Below are 15,698 nucleotides of genomic sequence, written 5' to 3' on the forward strand. Positions count from 1 at the left end.
GTTTTGGTAACCAGCTGAGGGACGAGGATGGAGAAATGTAACTACACAATTCATACACTAAGCTATTATAATCATCCATGATCGTTTTAACCCTTTACACTCAGGGGAAGTGGCCTGTATGAACATGCCCAAATTGAAATGTTTCCATAAGAAACAAATAGGAGAGGCAAGATGGAAACATAAACATGGTGGCAATTGAGAGAGAGAACACTTTGGTGATTGGGCCGGAAATTCTCAGAACAAAGTTCTCAGGATACAACGTTTTTTTCATTTGAATTTTGTCCCAGATAATGTACACAATAATCTAATGTGGCCAGACGACGTGAAAACAAATGGTACTCGATTATCTGACCAAATTACACAATATTTTAGTCCTGGGTTATCTGAGATTATACGCATATATACATGAACAGAGTAAAGAAAACATGATATTGATTTATCATTAGCCAATTTACACCCCCCCCCCTCCCCCCCCTAAAGACATGCAGATATATATACATCCATAATGATTGGTGTTCCCTCGTCCCCTCTAGTGGTGAAATTATGATAATTCACATGACAAACACGATAAAACATTATAAACACGGTAATTCACATTAGAAACACGGTAATTCACATTAGAAACACGGTAATTCACATTAGAAACACGGTAATTCACATTATAAACACGGTAATTCACATTATAAACACGATCATAGACATTATAAACACGGTAATTCACATTATAAACACGGTAATTCACATTAGAAACACGGTAATTCACATTAGAAAAACGGTAATTCACATTAGAAACACGGTAATTCACATTAGATACACGGTAATTCACATTAGAAACACGGTACCAGACATTATAAACATGGTACCAGACATTATAAGTCATAGACTGTTTTCTCTGCTACCGCCCGCCAAGCGGTACCAGAGTGCCAAGTCTCGGTTATTGAAGGGGTTTTCCTATGGGGACGGACAAAGAACCCTTTTAGGTTCTAGATAGCACACTTATTTTGTTCTAATGTGGAGACTGAAGGGCAACATAGGATGAGATGAACTCAACGTTCTTGACCGCAGTTCTTGTCCTCCTTTTCACGCTGCTTGGTCCTTGTAGTGCGGGTTGTTCTGTCACGGTCGTCATAATGAGGAGACCAATACGCAGCGTGATAAGCGTACATGACTCTTTTAATGAACAGAACGAACACTGAACAAACCACAAAAACGAACCGTGACGCTATATAACTACTGCAAACAGGCAACTAAACATAGAATAACAACCCACAAACTATCCATTGAATATGGCTACCTAAATATGGTCCCCAATCAGAGACAACGATAAACAGCTGCCTCTGATTGAGAACCAATCTAGGCAACCATAGACATATAAACACCTAGACTAGTTAAACACCATAAATAAACCAAAACCCTTAGACAATACAAAAACTACACAAACCACCCTAGTCACACCCTGACCTAACCAAATCATAAAAAAAATAAAGATAACTAAGGTCAGGGCGTGACACTTAGTCATATCTAAGCTTACTCACTTACTTACGGAGCTGCCTACTCCTGATGATTCGTTTTTTTCAAATCATATGAGCAAAAAATATTTAGATTTATCTGGGATGCTAATCCAGACAAAATAAAGCGTGCCTATCTATATAATGAATATGAATTGGGTGGGTTGAGATGATTAAATATAAAAGCACTAAACCTCTCTCTAAATGCTTCACTTATACAACTGGTCTGCCTGTCCAAAACAAAAGATCACCACTGGAGGAATTATAAATAGGAAATGATACCAGTTTCAAATATTGGTTGGCGGCCATGGCGTTGGCTCTCTCAACGTCAATCATGAGGTCCTCCACCTCTCCCTGCAGTCTCTGCTTGGTCTTCTCCAGGGAGGCACACTTTGAGTTGGTCGCCTCAATGGTCTCCTCAGCCTCCTGCAGACGCTGGGCCAGCTTCTTCCTGTTGGACAACAGCGGGTGGTGTCATGGTGAGTAACTTGTTGTGAAACAAATATTGCACTACATATTGAAGTAGCATTTTCTCAGATCCCCAACCAGCCTCACCATCCACAGCCTTTATTTTAGTCTTTACTATTGAGAGCAACTCACTTGGCCTCCTCCAGCTCCTCTGTGCGTTGGATGGCATCAGTTTCATACTTAGTCCTCCACTGAGCCACCTCACTGTTGGCCTTGGACATGCCGCGCTGCAGCTCTGCCTTGGCCTCCTGCTCCTCCTCAAACTGCTCTCTCAGGAGATCACAGTCATGGCGGGCAGACTGGACACCATGGGCCAGTGCGTTTTTAGCCTGAGAGATAAAGAAAGACAAAGAGAGATTAGAGAGATTAGAGAGAGAGAGTAAAACAGATGACAGTAGAAGTCTCTGAGGGAGGTGTAGAAACAGTCTATGTGTAGATAAAGATCTAAACTGGAAGGTGGTTTCCATTTAGGATGCCTTACCTTGACCTCCTCCTCAATCAGTCTCTTCAGCTCCTCCACCTGCTGGGTGAAGGCCTGTTTGCCTCTGGTCAGCTGAGACACCAGGGCTTCCTTCTCCTCCAGCTGGCGGCCAAACTCACCTGCAGGGAAAGAGGGACATCTTGTTATGGGGACTCTGTTCTCGAAGATTGACATTTTATTTTGAGGAATCGTAGTGCAGAAACTGTGTGGACTGAATTTACAGCCCCCGACACATGTTATTGTGTACTACTGAGGTGAACTATATTGGTTTGTTGTTCATTGTTGGAAGCACCATTTTCTGTCAGGAGTCTGGCCCTCTGTCCGCTGATGTCGTTGACCTGGCGAGCATTCTCATCATTCTTAGTCTTGAGCTCGCTCAGCTGGTCCTCAAGAGTACGGCACATCTTCTCCAGATTGCCCTGTTAGTGAAACATATGGGACTGTCAACTTCAGTTTATTGAATGGTAATTTAGCTGACCCTCAACACTGCTTGACCAAAACATCACTACTCACCTTAGTCTTGGCGACAGCCTCCATGTTGTTGGAGAGGTCATCAATCTCCATCTTGTACTCGCTCTTCTCCTTCTCCAGCTTCTGCTTGACGCGCTGCAGGTTGGCTGTGGCCTCATGCTGCAGGGTGGACTCTTCAAGATCACGACGCAGCTTCTGGAACTCAGCCTCGCGCTTCTTGTTCATCTCAATCTGAGCAGCAGTGGCGCCTCCGGCTTCCTCCAGTCTCTCGCTGATCTCCTCAAGTTCCCTGGAGAGATCGGCCCTCTGCTTCTCAACCTTGGCCCTGGCAGCACGCTCAGCCTCAATTTCCTCCTCCAGCTCCTCAATATGGGCCTAGAAAAAGGGTCAGGAGCAGGGGGAATGAACACTACAATACAGTTGAAACAATTGAACCTCACTACATTATAATAGCATGTACTGTATATTTAGCATAAATGTGTTTATACATAGCCAGCTACACTAACATATTTAATATATTCATTAGACATTGTCCCATGCAGGAACCACACTAACAACGGTAAGAAGCAACATCACGTCGTCCTCTTGCTGTTCCAGCTTGGTCTTGGCCTTGGTCAGAGTGTTGACTTTGTCCTCCTCTGCCTGCAGGTCGTCCAGTGTCTGCTGGTGGGCCTCTTGGAGGGCTTTCTTCTCCTTGGTCAGCTTGGCAACACTCTCATCCATAGACGCCATCTCCTCTGTCAGGTTTTTAACCTGAAAATGGCCACAACAAAATTCGTTTTTGGTCACTTCACCATAAGTGGTTAAATGGATAATAGAAATGTGTCAACAAGTACTGTACTATAGATTCAACACTAGATGGCCCTGTACTCCATGCCAGTGTGCTGAATGGAAATCATAAACGAGGGGGGAGCAGAACATGTAATGAATTTGGAGAGTACACCACAACTGAAATTCCACTATTTTGTGTCTTAATTTTTACTGCACTCACAAAAAGACTTGAATTACATTTCTGTTTTGAGTTGATGATTCTTTGGATTATTGTTTGGTTAGACTGTCTACAAGACCTTGTTTTCAGTGGCGTGCTTCTCCTTCTCCACTTTGGCCAAGGTGAGCTCCAGGTCATCAATGTCCTTCTTCAGCTCAGAGCACTCGTCCTCCAGCTTCCTCTTCTTGGCAGTCAACTCAGCATTCATCTCCTCCTCATCCTCCAGCCTCTCAGTCGTCTCTTTGAGTTTGGCCTCCAGCTGGATCTTGCTCTTGATGAGCCCCTCGCACCTTTCCTCAGCATCGTTCAGATTCTCTGAATCCTGGTTTCAGAACAGGAGAAAAAACCTGTTTTCTCACTTTGTGTATCAAAATGTAGACTTCATTTAGTCAAATAAGTGAGAGCAAATCAATTTAAATGCATGACATATATATCACATGCCAAAAAGATCATCAAGGACTTCAATCGCCTGATCACCCAGCTATCATCCAGAAGGCGAGGTCAGTACAGGTGTGTCAAAGCAGGGACAGAGAGACTGAAAAACAACTTCTATCTCAAGGCCATCAGACTGTTAAACAGCCATCACAAGCCGGTTACTACCTAGTTACTCAACCCTGCACCTTAGAGGCGGCTGCCCTATGTACATAGACCTGGCATCACTGGCCACTTTAATAATCAAACGATGATCCATCCTTGAAGAGGAGTGCATGTTCCCCAAGTCTTGGGAGGGGGGGAACATACTGTTTTACCCACGTCATGTGTACAGTATATACTGTATTCTAGTCACCTTAGTGGCTGCTGCCCTACGTACATAGACCTGTCATCACTGTTCTATGTACTTCATATGTATATACTGTATTCTAGCCAAGGCCATCCTATTCAATTATTGTTCATATGTATATACTGTATTCTAGTCAAGGCCATCCTATTCAATTATTGTTCATATGTATATAATGTATTCTAGTCAAGGCCATCCTATTCAATTATTGTTCATATGTATATAATGTATTCTAGTCAAGGCCATCCTTTTAAATTATTTTTCGTATGTGCTGATGTGTGTGCGATTGTGTCTGTGTACTTGTGTGTCTAAATGTGCTCTGATGAGGGTTGTTGCTCACTCACAGATGCGACTTGAAGCGCCAGGTCATTCTTCTCCTGCACCATGGCCACCATCTTCTCCTCCAACTTCTTCTTCTTGGCCAGAGCCTTGGCCAAGTCTGACGTCATCTTCTCATAGTTCTCCTTCATGTTGGCCAGCTCCTTCTCAGTCTCAGCGCTCTGCAGCAGGGGCTTGATCTTGAAGTACAACTTCATCCATGGCCAGGTTTTCACATTCATGAATGAACGGATGTTGTACTGGATGGTGAAGACAGAATCTCTGGTCCACAGAAAGGATAGAGTGACATGGTGAGTGACATGTTTAAAGATCTCCTCCAGAGATCTCCTCCAGTTTTAAAGAGGAGGACTTTAAAACTACATTCTGGTATTTGAAGAATAACAAAACAGGGACCCTGACATGTTTTGTATACAGCTGAGGAATGGGGCTAGGGAAATGAAACCACTCTTAAATGTATAGATAACTCTACATAGGGAATGACTGACAAGTAACCCTAAGATCATGAGGAATTTCATATTATTCCAGAGCAAATGGGTAAATATTACTTATTTAAATAACAATTGAACAGCTTGCTAAATCCCACCCTGCTGCTTTAATAGAATATTATAACATGTACTTTCTCATCCTGAACAACTCACAGCATATTCAGTACACGATCATTATACATTACATGCAGGTGTTTGACAGAATTCTTTGCCAAGATGTCTACTCTTCCTCACCTCCTCTCCATCATCTTGGTGAACTCTCTCCTCATGAGGAATCCACGGCTGAGAGCCTGGACCATGCCGACCAGAGAGGCCAGCTTCTCATCTCTCATCTCCTCCAGGACACCCAGCAGACCGGCTTTGAAGAACACCTGACACAGGTTGAGATGGTCAATTATGGAACCAGTGGTAAGAGGTGGTAAGAGATAGAAAGTGTTTTAGCTGTTGTTTTTATTTCTTTACTTAACTTTTCTTCACCTCATACATTGCTTTTTTTACATAGAAATTCGTTTTTGCTTGGGGGTATATTTGACTGACCTTGGTGTGTCCAAACTTGTAGTCCTCGTGATTCACATCAATGGACCCAAGCAGCTTCTCAGAAGCCTTCTTGTTGTCCATGAACTGGCCCTCGGGGATGACACTGGCATTCAGTACTTTGTACCTAAATCAGGAGAAATGTCAAGATGTAATAGGTCGGTTATATTACGTAAAATAATAAGGCTATTCTGATGTTGGGAAAACCCTTAGAGAAGATTAGTGTGTGTGTGTGTGTGTGTGTGTGTTTGTGAGTGTGTTTGTGAGTGTGTGTGTGTGTGTGTGTCACGTTCTGACCATAGTTCTTGTGTGTTTTCCTTGTTTTAGTGTTGGTCAGGACGTGAGCTGGGTGGGCATTCTATGTTGTGTGTCTGGTTTGTCTATTTCTATGTTTGGCCTGATATGCTTGTCAATCAGAGGCAGGTGTTAGTCATTGTCTCTGATTGGGAACCATATTTAGGTATCCTGTTTTGTGTTGGGATTTGTGGGTGGTTGTTTCCTGTCTTTGTGTTTTATGCACCAGTTAGGACTGTTTCGGTTTTATTGTTTTGTATCCTGTTCATGGTTGAGTTACCTTCTTAAATTAACATGAACTCTAACCACGCTGCGTTTTGGTCCGCCTCTCCTTCCCAGGAAGAAAGCCGTTACAGAACCACCCACCACAACAGGACCAAGCAGCATGGTAACAGGCAGCGGCAGCAGGAGAAGCAGCCAGCATCACAAGAGTCATGGACATGGGAGGACGAGTTGGACGGAAAAGGACCCTGGGCAGAGCCAGGGGAATATCGCCGCCCCAAAGCAGAGCTGGAGGCAGCGAAAGCAGAGAGGCTTCATTACGAGGAGCAGGAGAGGCAGCGATGTCAGGATTTCGGGACATGGTAGCAGAATCTGGACTTTACAACTTGGGAAGAGATAGACAGGTGGGCGGTCGACCCTGGGAGAGTGCCGGAGCCCGCCTGGGATTCGATGGAGCAGTGCGAGGAAGGTTACAGGAAAATGAGGTTGGCGAAGCGAGCACGGCGAAGCGGTAGGAAGCCCGAGAGTCAGCCCCAAAAATGTATTGGGAGGGGGCACACAGGGAGTATGGCGAAGCCAGGTAGGAGACCTGCGCCAACTTCCTGTGCTTACCGGAGAGCGAGAGAGACCGGGTAGGCACCGTGTTATGCTGTGGAGCGCACGGTGTCTCCAGTGCGGGTGCATAGCCCGTGCGGTACATACCAGCTCCTCTTATCGGCCGGGCTAGAGTGGGCATCGAGCCAAGTAAGGTTGGGCAGGCTCGGTGCTCAAGAGCTCCAGTGCACCTGCACGGTCCGGTCTATCCAGTGCCACCTACACGCACCAGCCCTCCGGTGGCAGCCCCCCGCACCAGGCTTCCTGTGCGTGTCCAGAGCCCAGTACTCCCTGTTTCTCCTCCCCGCACTCGCCCTGAGGTGCGCGTCCTCGGCCCAGTACCACCAGTCCCGGCACCACGCATCAAGCCTATAGTGCGTCCCGCCTGTCCGGCGCTGCCAGAGTTTCCGCCCCTCTGTCCAGAGGCGCCAGAGCCCCTCAGTCCAGCACTGCCAGAGCCTTCCTCCTCTCCAGCGTTGCCGGAGCTGCCCGTCTGTCCAGAGCCGCTAGAGTCTCCCGTCTGTCCAGAGCCGCTAGAGTCTCCCGTCTGTCCAGAGCCGCTAGAGTCTCCCGTCTGTCCAGAGCCGCTAGAGTCTCCCGTCTGTCCAGAGCCGCTAGAGTCTCCCGTCTGTCCAGAGCCGCTAGAGTCTCCCGTCTGTCCAGAGCCGCTAGAGTCTCCCGTCTGTCCAGAGCCGCTAGAGTCTCCCGTCTGTCCAGAGCCGCTAGAGTCTCCCGTCTGTCCAGAGCTGCTAGAGTCTCCCGTCTGTCCAGAGCTGCTAGAGTCTCCCGTCTGTCCAGAGCCGCTAGAGTCTCCCGTCTGTCCAGAGCTGCTAGAGTCTCCCGTCTGTCCAGAGCCGCTAGAGTCTCCCGTCTGTCCAGAGCCGCTAGAGTCTCCCGTCTGTCCAGAGCCGCTAGAGTCTCCCGTCTGTCCAGAGCCGCTAGAGTCTCCCGTCTGTCACGTTCTGACCATAGTTCTTGTGTGTTTTCCTTGTTTTCGTGTTGGTCAGGACGTGAGCTGGGTGGGCATTCTATGTTGTGTGTCTGGTTTGTCTATTTCTATGTTTGGCCTGATATGGTTCTCAATCAGAGGCAGGTGTTAGTCATTGTCTCTGATTGGGAACCATATTTAGGTATCCGGTTTTGTGTTGGGATTTGTGGGTGGTTGTTTCCTGTCTTTGTGTTTTATGCACCAGTTAGGACTGTTTCGGTTTTATTGTTTTGTATCCTGTTCACGGTGGAGTTACCTTATTAAATTAACATGAACTCTAACCACGCTGCGTTTTGGTCCGCCTCTCCTTCCCAGGAAGAAAGCCGTTACAGTGTGTGTGTGTGTGTGTGTGTACCTCTGCTTGAAGTCAGCATAGATGATTCTACTGGGGAAGCCCTTCCTGCAGATCCTGATCCCCTCCAGAACACCATTACACCTGAGCTGGTGGATAACCAGGAAGTTCTCCATTAGACCTGGAAACACAAACCAAGTCTCTTTAAATACTCATAAACAGGTTAAAGACTGGTTTGTTCATGTTACTGATACGGTACTGACAAGATGTCATATTTAACTCAACATCTACTGTACCTGGAGTCTTTGACTCGTTGGGGATCAGGCAGCGTACAAAGTGAGGATGAGTGCTCCTCAAGTTGGTCATCAGCTTATGTAAGTTCTCCTGTAGGAGGGTTACAAACCATGTTCTCAGAAATCATTTCTGATAATCACTACAGCTGAATATCCACATTTTAAAAGCTCACCCTGGACTGGGAGGACACAGTCTGCATGGAACCACCCTTCTTCTTGCCTCCTTTCTTGGTTGTATCTGTTATAATGGAGAAAAGTTCAATATAAATGAGAGAATCTCATGTTAATTTCACCCTTATCTTAATGCAAATGCTGCCAATGAGATTGTGTAAAATAACACCTATTGTAGGAGTAAATTAACCCAGGAGGACTGACCATTCATGATATCAAAATGATGGTATGAATAATGTTTTGAGGCTGTAAAGTGCATGTTTCCCTTTACTTTGCTTACAAACATTAAAACAAGCTCATATTTTGGGTTCTGATGGGGTACGACAGGTGAACTAAGCCGATGTTCTTTAAGAAAAAATGTTCAAGAATGAATGGGTACATATCTTTTAACCTCTAACCTCTACATCCACGAATGGATGTAGAAACTGCAGACTGAGCCTTTAAAGAATATGGGACTGATTTGTAACTAGTTCTTCATGAAGTCTTTTGATGTTCTGCTAATCTTACCCTCAGGTGGGGCAGCGACATACAGGATCGCCATCAGTTTGACTGAAGACTTCCCGTACAGCTGAAGAACTGAGTCGTTCAGGGGGTCCTTGTTCTTCTCCAGCCAGCCAGTTATGTTGTAGTCCAAAGTGCCAGCGTAGTGCACCAGGGAGAAGTGGGCCTCTGCCTTGCCTTTGGCTGGCTTGGGCTTCTCAAACGCCTTGGTTTTGCCAAGATGCTGGGAGTACAGCTTGTCCTTGAAGGAAGTGGCTGAAGCCTTGGGGAACATGCACTCCTCTTCAAGGATGGAGAATATGCCCAATGGCTTTACAAAAAGAGATGTACATCAAATTAGTGATATTTACATTTAGGATCACATTTATTATTTTAGCAAACATGCTATTATGAGAGTATCTTCATTTAGGGGCACAATAGGAAACATATTGAGTTCTCAACAGTCAGATGTGTCATACCATGTGATAATATCTCACATCACTCCATTTAAACTTTGCTGTTGGGGTCCATTATAATCCTGACAGACAGCTTACCTTCTCAATAAGCTCAATGCAGGCAGCCAAGTCCATGCCGAAGTCAATGAAGGCCCAGACGATTCCCTCCTTCTTGTACTCCTCTTGTTCCAGGACGAACATGGTGTGGTTGAAAAACTGTTGCAGTTTCTCATTGGTGAAGTTGATGCACAGCTGCTCCATGCTGTTGTACTGTTGAAGGAATATCAGAAGGGATCATTTCATCATCATACAAGGCTGTAATCCCTCTCAATCACAACTATTGTCTTGTTCTGGTCTCAGACTCACATCAAAGATCTCAAACCCGGCAATGTCGAGCACACCAATGTAGAACTGCCCTGGATTCTTGGTATCCAACATCTCATTGATACGGACGACCATCCACAGGAACATCCTCTCGTAGATGGACTTGGCCAGAGCCGAGACTGAGTTATTAACCTGCAATGATAATAGCTCAAATGAATACATGAGATATTGACCATGTCTAGTAACAAGGTGAAAAGAGCTCGGGGAAAACATCACCACTATTCAAAACCAGCAATTCACTCATCACCAAAAGATGTATGGTGCTCAGAAAATGGTAGACGCTGTGTTTGGCCGCCTTACCTGAGGCACAGTCTGTCCCTTGGTCACACACTCGTTGCCGACCTTCACTCTGGGGTAGCACAGAGCCTTCAGCATCTCAGCTGAGTTCAGGACCAGCAGGTAGCCGATTTTATCAGCCACTGGAGAGAGAACCAACAACAACAGACTCAGAAACACAAGATCACTTGATTCTGATGTCACACTGACAAAAGGGTTAGGTTTTGATTTGAACCCACTTCCATCATTTTAAATCATTTCTGGAGGTTGGAATTTGGTCTCCATAAATGATCTCCTGCCGGACTTTGAGGAGGCTCTGTCTATCTTACACGTTGTATATCTATGAGTGGGACTGGGACTGGGACTGGGACTAATGCTTTATATATTGTATATCTATGAGTGGGACTGGGACTGGGACTAATGTTTACATATTGTATATCTATGAGTGGGACTGGGACTAATGTTTACATATTGTATATCTATGACTGGGAATGGGACTAATGTTTACATATTGTACATCTATGAGTGGGACTGGGACTGGGACTAATGTTTACATATTGTATATCTATGTTTGGGACTGGGACTAATGTTTACATATTGTATATCGATGAGTGGGACTGGGACTGGGACTAATGTTTACATATTGTATATATATGAGTGGGACTGGGACTAATGTTTACATATTGTATATCTATGACTGGGACTGGGAATGGGACTAATGTTTACATATTGTACATCTATGAGTGGGACTGGGACTGGGACTAATGTTTACATATTGTATATCTATGAGTGGGACTGGGACTGGGACTAATGTTTACATATTGTATATCTATGAGTGGGACTGGGACTGGGACTAATGTTTACATATTGTATATCTATGAGTGGGACTGGGACTGGGACTAATGTTTACATATTGTATATCTATGAGTGGGACTGGGACTGGGACTAATGTTTACATATTGTATATCTATGAGTGGGACTGGGACTGGGACTAATGCTTTACATATTGTATATCTATGAGTGGGACTGGGAATGGGACTAATGCTTTACATATTGTATATCTATGAGTGGGACTCACCCTCTGTGCCGTCTGGCTCGGCCTGCTCCTCACGCTGCTTCTGCTTGAATTTCAAGTTGCCATGGTGCAGTACAGCTCCTGTCAGCTTGTAGATGCTGATCTTCTCATCATTAGTGAAGCCCAGGATTGTAATGGCATCCTGGCATTAGACAGGAAGTACAACGGTGATTAACTGAACGGTAGTTTTCTCACATACAGTACACTACAGTTCTGTTTTCTCACCAGAACAAATGGGATGGACATTTGACTGGCTTCTCAGATCCACGTGATTACACTTGACCAACACTGGTAGATGACATCACAAGATACATTTGACACAGTTCCACAGGGACTTAGTGACACTCTCTTGTTGATGTCTTACATGTACAGTATGGGCCTCAAGGTGAAGTGTGAAGGCATGAAGAGTTCCTTGAGGCACATGCCTAACTAACAACAAGGCAGAATAAAACAAAACCAAATACATGAACATTCCCAGCAGCCACCAGGTTGGAATTGCACAGTGCATTCAGTGTGTATGGTGGTCCTACCCATTCCATATATAGAATATGAGGAACCCTTTGTTTGACTCACGTCCAACTCTTCCTTGTCGTTGATGCTGGCCACAGTGATCTGACCCTGACTGCACATGGGGAAGTCGTAGGGCTTGGTGGTGATGAGTGACATTTCTATGGACAACAGAGGATGTCTTGTCAGTTAAATCTCTTAGAATTGTACTGTCCTACCTTTACAGTATCTCTCCTTTACTCAATAGATGGACTCAAGGATGTAGTATAAAATAAATTGCATCAACTGAGACTCGTGGACTAGTGCACCACAGTCCATTACTTGATAGATATTTCCCAAAGACCTGACCTGGCCTTGTTACGTTGGATGTACTCATTGTAATCGTATTAATCATGTGGACGATGAATTCCACAGACGGGGGATCATTTGTCCTGTACCTCTATCCTGTACCTCTATCCTCTATCCTGTACCTCTATCCTGTACCTCTCTCCTTTACCTCTCTCCTGTACCTCTCTCCTCTACCTCTCTCCTGTACCTCTATCCTCTATCCTGTACCTCTATCCTGTACCTCTATCCTGTACCTCTCTAATTAACAAATATCCCCGCTCATCGACTCATTTCTATGCGTAGCTTAATCAATTCATAATGTAATATATCACACCCAAGTGACACAACATATTGCAGTAGAAACATTTTCTCAAGTGAGATTTTAGTAAACAACTTTCGTAATCAGGACGGACTGGTTCTCCTGGTCTGTAACAAAACAACATATTGATTATCATACTCAAGCAACATTATGGGGACATTATTGAATTCATAGCATCATCATGGTTACCAGCTATATTAATGTTCAATAGGGTGACATTTAGACAGAAATGTATTGTGTAGAACAGATATGACTGTCTGTCAGGTAGAATAGAGAATCACGTCAGCTCTATTCAATACATTTCTATCAGCAACGTTCAGAACATTTCAGCTGAATACCCCCTGTTTGTTCTGTGAGCAGTGTCCACCCAGCACATCAGTACAAGGAGCCCCATAGGGGGGAGCTGCTGGATGCACTAGTTGAGCAGATGCCACTGTTATTAGACACAAGATATTTACTTGGCGTGTTTGTGGGTGGAGAGAACATCAACACCATGCAGACTAAGAGTTTATGACATTCAAAGTTATTTTAATGTGCAAAGATCTGGCATGATATTCGACCTGTGTTTTGGTATCCGAGGGACATAGTGCTGGTGTGGAATAAGAACCTGCACACTATGTGGAATGGGGCTGTCCAGAACAGGAGTTTCTGGCTTCTGACACACTGTTAACTGGCAGATGTCATTAAACCGTTGAGTAAACTGACATTAAAACTGTCATTGTACATATTTAAAATATTTTGGCCGGACCTTGGGAGTATCGGACAGTAACTCTTGATCCAAGACATTTTAATGGTGCTTTCAACACTTACACTGTTCTTGCCAAGTAGTTTAATCACCACGGACAGGAGTTTTCCTGAGACACGCAAGAGCTTTGGCACACGGCAGCACTTTCTACATGATTCAATCCATTAAAATGTCACAGCCAGTCAGAATACATGACATGTCACATGCCGATCCCTAAAACCACCAAGCTGGATCCCTAAAACAACCAAGCTGGATCCCTAAAACCACCAAGCTGGATCCCTAAAACAACCAAGCTGGATCCCTAAAACAACCAAGCTGGATCCCTAAAACAACCAAGCTGGATCCCTAAAACAACCAAGCTGGATCCCTAAAACAACCAAGCTGGATCCCTAAAACAACCAAGCTGGATCCCTAAAACAACCAAGCTGGATCCCTAAAACAACCAAGCTGGATCCCTAAAACAACCAAGCTGGATCCCTAAAACCACCAAGCTGGATCCCTAAAACATCCAAGCTGGATCCCTAAAACAACCAAGCTGGATCCCTAAAACAACCAAGCTGGATCCCTAAAACAACCAAGCTGGATCCCTAAAACAACCAAGCTGGATCCCTAAAACAACCAAGCTGGATCCCTAAAACAACCAAGCTGGATCCCTAAAACAACCAAGCTGGATCCCTAAAACAACCAAGCTGGATCCCTAAAACAACCAAGCTGGATCCCTAAAACAACCAAGCTGGATCCCTAAAACAACCAAGCTGGATCCCTAAATCAACTAAGCTGGATCCCTAAAACAACCAAGCTGGATCCCTAAAACAACCAAGCTGGATCCCTAAAACAACCAAGCTGGATCCCTAAAACAACCAAGCTGGATCCCTAAAACCACCAAGCTGGATCCCTAAAACAACCAAGCTGGATCCCTAAAACAACCAAGCTGGATCCCTAAAACAACCAAGCTGGATCCCTAAAACAACCAAGCTGGATCCCTAAAACAACCAAGCTGGATCCCTAAAACAACCAAGCTGGATCCCTAAAACAACCAAGCTGGACTTCATTCAGATCTTATTTTTCAGGTCACATCAAATCAGTTCAATTCAAAGGGCTTTAATGTCATGGGGGAAACATATGTTTACATTGACAAAGCAAGTGAAATAGATAATAAACAAAAGTGAAATTAACAATAAAAACATCAACAGTTAATATTACGCTCATAAAAGTTCCAAAATAATTAAGACATTTCAAATGTTATATTATGTCTATATACAGTTTTGTAATTATGTGCAAATAGTTCAAGTCCAAAAGGGAAAATAAATGAACATAAATATGGGTTGTATTGACAATGGTGTTCTTTCATCACTGGTTGCCCCTTTCTTGAGGTAACAGGTCACACATCTTGCTGCTGTGATGGCACACTGTGGGATTTCACCCAGTAGATATGATGGGAGTGTATCAAAATTGGATTTGTTTTCAAATTCATTGTGGGTCTGTGTAATCTCAGGGTGATATGTGCCTCTAATATATCATGATAAGTCTGTTACAGGGGCCAATGTAAGCAATGTCAGGACCTCGTGGTCGACCAATAAGGTCTAAATAATGTGTTGTTCTGTACCGGATCTCTCTGTGGTCCACATTACAGGTTATGAGGTCTTTTCAGCACGCAGTGTGAAGTCAATGAAGGGTTAAATGTAATATATTAATCTCAGACATTTACAAGGAGAAACACATGGATCAATTAGCCGTTGTGTTTTTCTATCAAGCTTTACAGATCTTTAGACAAACTTACAACATGTTACAAGAAGTAGTCCACATGATGACCCCCCTGTCAGTGAACTTCTCCAGCCAACGGCCACGTTCCCGAAACTGGGTGTCAGAATTACATGCAGACTAAAGTTGTTTTGGAATGTTACCCGCTGACATAGAGATGTCAAAGTATCAAACCCCAACTGCTGAGCTGTTGTTGACACTCCAATTTCATCCCATACAGTCGATAGCAGAGTTGCAAGAAGTACAGTCTACCAAATCAACAGATGAGTTACGAGCCCAATATGGCCATGTTCAGTGTCAGAAATACATCCAGCTTCCACAGCAATCTCTAAAGTAATTTAGCATTGCTTTGTTGCTTTGTTGGCAGATCTGCTGCTATTTGAGCCGTGTTCCAGAGGATACGGCCTCCTTCTTTATGGACTGCCTTATTTTTAGACTCACCAACAAGCCTTTAGTAGAGTCT

The 15,698-nt window shown here is 44.3% G+C and overlaps 1 protein-coding gene across 1 annotated transcript; it reads right to left on the reverse strand.

The window, feature by feature from the left end:
- Positions 1–1,708: 1,708 nt before the first annotated feature.
- Positions 1,709–11,712, reverse strand: LOC110513773 (myosin-4-like). Its single transcript, XM_090217985.1, has 18 exons — positions 11,580–11,712; positions 10,526–10,644; positions 10,208–10,357; positions 9,941–10,111; positions 9,414–9,717; positions 8,909–8,973; positions 8,739–8,826; positions 8,506–8,623; positions 6,056–6,179; positions 5,753–5,889; positions 5,039–5,294; positions 3,996–4,238; positions 3,484–3,681; positions 2,971–3,303; positions 2,750–2,876; positions 2,458–2,576; positions 2,109–2,305; positions 1,709–1,959 (listed from the first exon to the last, which is right to left on the reverse strand). The coding sequence occupies exons 2-18, from the start codon at positions 10,598–10,600 to the stop codon at positions 1,722–1,724; spliced, it is 2,943 nt and encodes a 980-aa protein (XP_090074111.1). The 5' UTR covers positions 10,601–10,644; positions 11,580–11,712; the 3' UTR covers positions 1,709–1,721.
- Between the last annotated feature and the right edge of the window lie 3,986 nt (positions 11,713–15,698).

This window comes from Oncorhynchus mykiss, chromosome 23, assembly GCF_057628025.1.
Source record: "Oncorhynchus mykiss isolate SJ-2025 chromosome 23, ASM5762802v1, whole genome shotgun sequence".
Taxonomy (NCBI): domain Eukaryota; kingdom Metazoa; phylum Chordata; class Actinopteri; order Salmoniformes; family Salmonidae; genus Oncorhynchus; species Oncorhynchus mykiss.

What these genes read in the sequence shown, in the direction of transcription:
- LOC110513773 (XM_090217985.1), bottom strand. Translation starts at nt 10,600, where the DNA reads ATGCTGAAGGCTCTGTGCTACCCCAGAGTGAAGGTCGGCAACGAGTGT. An exon ending in AGCACGCCACTGAAAACAAG is followed by an intron (nt 3,682 to 3,995) that starts GTCTTGTAGACA and finishes GGCCATTTTCAG; the next exon opens with GTTAAAAACCTGACAGAGGA. An exon ending in GAGGAGCTGGAGGAGGCCAA is followed by an intron (nt 1,960 to 2,108) that starts GTGAGTTGCTCT and finishes GTTGTCCAACAG; the next exon opens with GAAGAAGCTGGCCCAGCGTC.